Below are 5,000 nucleotides of genomic sequence, written 5' to 3' on the forward strand. Positions count from 1 at the left end.
CACGCACAAACAAGCCTTAATACGCAGAAGTACTAGCAAGTAATTTCTTCTGGGCTTATACAATGTTACCTCTTCATGCACTTAGGCCTAAAAATCAATGATACTGCTGCAGTACCCTCTCTTAGTGACCTCTAGACATGACAGTTGTAAGTGGACAGTTTTCTGAAGACTATGTTTTCTCATAAAGGATTCCTCAGTGTCTAATCTGTTTGCATGCCAATTTAAAAAAGATATACTCATCAAACATATCTTAACCCAAAGTCTCCAGGAAAATGCTGCAGTCACTGTAGTATTTTTTTGTGAAATGTCTCTGCACATAGATAGCTGTGCAAGTACTTAGCAACAAAAGAGTCAATTAGTAGACCTTGTAATTTCCCCTGCTTTCACCTTTCCTAGAGTTTGCAGGGGAAACGTTTTTTTTTTTTTTTTTTTTTTTTTACTAGTGCTATCAATATTGATGCTGTTATTTTTATAATAACAGGTAGACATGTAGTACTCGAAACTGGCTCATTGGTGACTTAGTACTTGTGAAGCCATCTATGTGTAAAAACAATTAATAAATTAAACTCACAGTGGACATAGTATCTACATACATGCCATCCCCAGCAGCTTCAGATTAATTCTTGATATATCATGCAATATCATGCTTGGTTTGTGATATTTCCTAATATTGCAAGCCACACTTAGACTTCGTATAGTTATGTATTCTTTGATCATAGAAGCTAGTATATTGCAAATGCATTATCCTCTGAATGAACAGTACTTGAAAATACAATGTATAACCAGTAAACAAAAAACAAAAATAAATTGCTTATGTAATCTATGAACTGAGTGTGTTCAATTTATTCATTCCCCGGTAGACAAATCATTAATACTGCCAAGTTTCTATCTTTTAACTGGCTTTGTAGCAAATATGACATCTCTACAGCATGAGTGATATAATGATAAAAGACTAAAACCATAGAAAAAAAATAATAATAAAATAAAACAAGTCTCCCATGTGTTGCATAATAAAAATATCCAGACATGCATAATTTTAATGTGGCTTTCCACTTGTAAAATATTTTACTAGTATTCTGAACACTCCTTGTCAGAAGAGACTATTCATATGACAGACTCTTGTTAAAGTTTTCTTGAACCTCACTTGATTTAACATCTTTACTAAACTATTTTGCATACAGTTGTGTATTTATGTGCATATGAGTTTTCACATGGTGTGTGTGTGTGTGTGTGTGTGTGTGTGTGTGTGTGTGTGTGTGTGTGTGTGTGTGTGTGTGTGTGTGTGTGTGTGTGTGTGTGTGTGTGTGTGTGTGTGTGTTATGTGCTTTGCATAATTTTCTAATGACATTGCGAATGGCATGAAGAAATTAATCGTATAAATACAATGCTACCATACCCAATAAAAATGTTTCTACAGAGAGTCTGACACAGGATCATACATTACAATTCTTGCATAAATTTGAATGCACATTATGATTGTCAAAGAATAAAATCATGGAATGATAAAGCAGGAATGTACTGATATGAACAAATAAAATAAAATGAAAGTAAAACTAAAAGAAATATTATAAAATCAATTTGGTACCATCAATTCAATTGGTAAAATGAACATTTAGTATACTTATAGTACACTTAAATGTACTGGTATATTACCAGCAAATCTGTAACAGTCCCCTCATGTTTTACATGCAAATGCCTACAGATAATGCCAATTGTTGATTTCTTCTAATCCTTTATTTTATTTTAAAACTTAATCCCATCAAATGCATTTCTGGTGTGTAATAGTAAACTTGATACTAATATTACCATTAGTACTGGAAAGTTACTACAGTCTTTTAATCACTTTAATAATAAAATGCATACTCTATAATATTTACTACACTCTTAATAGCATGATAATGTGAACAATTATGATATTTATAGCCACCTAAGAGGACTGCCAATGACAACAAAATCATATGGTTATAATGCAGTGAAGGCAAAGCAGAATGTTTTATTGGCTATCCAAAATAGCCAATAAACCTATCACTGCAAGCATTACTTCAAGTTAACTATTTTTTTTACATTACACTTACAAATGACAAACATAAAAACCTAATGTGTCTTAGGTCTTGTTCCTGGCTTTCGAGGTGGAATATTGCTTGCATGATGCATAAGGAGGAGTCCACTAATGATAAGAACTGTACCCATCCACCATAAACTTCTGACAACTTCTCCAAACAAGACCTGTCCAAGAATAGCCTGAAAATATACAAATGAATGTATAAGCTAAAAATTTCTTTATATAAACTTAGTAACAATAATAATTATCATAATGGTATTCCTATTGCTGCTGCTGCTGCTGCTGCTGATGATGATGATGATGATGAACAATTAATAATAATAATAATAATAATAATAATAATAATAATAATAATAATAATAATAATAATAACAATAACAATAATATCACAGATAATGATAATAGTAGTAGTAGTAGTAGTAGTAGTAGTAGTAGTAGTAGTAGTAGTAGTAGTAGTAGTAGAGTAGTAGTAATAATAATAATAACAATAATAATAATAATAATAATAATAACAATAACAACAACAATAACATTAACAATAACAACAATAATAATAATAACAATAATAATAATAACTATAACAATAACAATAGAATTAACAAGAACAACAACAATAATAATAGCAATAATAATAATGATAATAGTAATAATAATATTAATAATAAAAAATAATAATAATAACAATGAAAATGATAATAATAATGATAATAATAACAACAACAATCATGATTGATGATGATGATGAAGATGATGATAACAAAACTACCATAATAATACTAACAACAACAATAATGATAACAACTGAAATAATAATAAAAACAAAAAAATAATAATAATAAGGATAATATTAACCCAAAACCTTAGTAAAATGGGTCAACTGGTGGTCTGGACCTTAGCATAATCCATATAGATCTCAGGAGTTTTGTGTCTCTTATAAAAGCAAAAATCCATTTCCTGTGGGAAAGTCAGTGGACCAACCTAAACATCAACCATAAACATCAACAGACAATAGAACCATGGGATACAGCCCAAAGGAAAATTAAAAGGGAGGTGGTGGTGTTGACCTGTCTTGGGGTTAATGCCATAAGACTGACCCACCTCACTCCCTATAATGAAAGAAACTTCCCTTTGCAATGTCCACAATGTACAAACAACCTCACAGTAGCCCACATGCCAATATCCTGTCACAAGTTCAATGTCAACAGACAATACCTCAAAAATTTCTTCAGAATAAAAAAATTACAATATCAAATCTACTATCAAATGATGAAAACATTATCTGTAAAGTAATCACTTTTCTAAGGGAGACAAAACTTTATGACCTTATTTAGACTGAAACAATGAATAGTATCCACTGGCTTGATAGCCAAGAAATTCAACAAAAGTGAAACTAAAACAAAAGATGCTTTTTTATTATAGACATTATAATGACTATAATACTAATGACATTACTAACAGCTATATTAGATACCAGAAAACATTTTTGAAAATCAAGGAAAAAGGCAGGCAGGTGAGACAGGTAGTACTCGTAACTGGCTTATTGGTGACTTAGTACTTGTGGAGCCATTTATGTGTAAAATAATTAATAAATTAAACTAACAGTGGGCATGCCATGTATATACATGCCATCCCAACAAAATAACAATAATAACAACAAAATTACCATAATAATAATAATAATAATAATAATAGAAATAGATATAACAATAGAAATAATAATAACAGTAATGACACTAATAGTAATAATAATAATAACAATATCAATATTATTAGTAATAATAATAATAGTACAACTACTACAACTATTACTACTACTACTACTAATAATAATAACAATAACAACAATAATTATAACAATAATAATAATAGTAATAGTAAAAGTAACAGTAATAGTAATAATAATAATAAGTATAACAACAACAACAACAACAACAACAACAACAACAACAACAAATAATAATAATAATAATAATAATAATAATAATAATGATAATAATATTAATAATAATAATAATAATAATAATAATAATAATAATAATAAATGATAATAACAATAATAATAATAATAATAAAATGAAGAAGAAGAAGAAGAAGAAGAAGAAGAACAACAACAACAACAACAACAACAATAATAAAAAAACAATATAAGAAAAAGAACAATAACAGCAATAATAATAATAATAATGATACAACAATAATAATAACAACAATGATAATAATAACAATAATGATAAAAAATAACAATGAATATATCAAAATATTAAAAACAACAATAACAATAGCAATAATAATGATTGATGATGATGATGATGATGATGGTGATGATGATGATGATGATGATGATGATGATGATGATGATGATGATGATGATGATGATGATGATGATGATGATGATGATGATGATGATGATGATGATAAGAGTAATAATAATAATAATAATAATAATAATAACAATAACAACAACAATAATAATAATAATAACAATATTAATAATGATAATATCAATATTACTAATAACAACAACAATAACATTAACAATAATAATATTAACATAATAATAATAATAATAATAATAATAATAAAAAAAATGGTGATCATAATAACAGTAACAAAAACAACAAATATAAACAATAACAATAATAACAATAATATATAACAGCAATAATAATTACTAGGCGAAAGGGGATTGGTGGGACTGCATCAATCACCAAGGCATTACACTGCTCAGTACACCAGGCATGATTCTCATTCACATCCTTCTGAGACATATCAGGGACCACCTGCTGAGGCACAAGAGCCCAAAGCCATCTGGATTCACTCCTGGTAAGTCCACAATAAACAGTATCCTGGCAATTCAAGTCATTGTAGAGTGTTAACTTGACTTCAGGTGTGGGCTGCATGCAGCTTACATCAACCTCAAGAAGGCGTTTGATACGGT

The 5,000-nt window shown here is 28.7% G+C and overlaps 1 protein-coding gene across 1 annotated transcript in view; it reads right to left on the reverse strand.

Annotated features, from left to right (window-relative positions):
• Positions 1-413: 413 nt before the first annotated feature.
• The window catches only part of LOC119574310 (transmembrane protein 42-like), a 12,391-nt gene continuing 7,804 nt past the window's right edge, over positions 414-5,000 (reverse strand). The window contains exon 4 of the mRNA XM_037921506.1: positions 414-2,241. Coding sequence (XP_037777434.1) covers positions 2,095-2,241 — 147 coding nt within the window. The 3' untranslated portion in view covers positions 414-2,094. The remainder of the gene's footprint in view (positions 2,242-5,000) is intronic.

This window comes from Penaeus monodon, chromosome 6 (genome assembly GCF_015228065.2).
Source record: "Penaeus monodon isolate SGIC_2016 chromosome 6, NSTDA_Pmon_1, whole genome shotgun sequence".
NCBI classification, from domain to species: Eukaryota; Metazoa; Arthropoda; class Malacostraca; order Decapoda; family Penaeidae; genus Penaeus; species Penaeus monodon.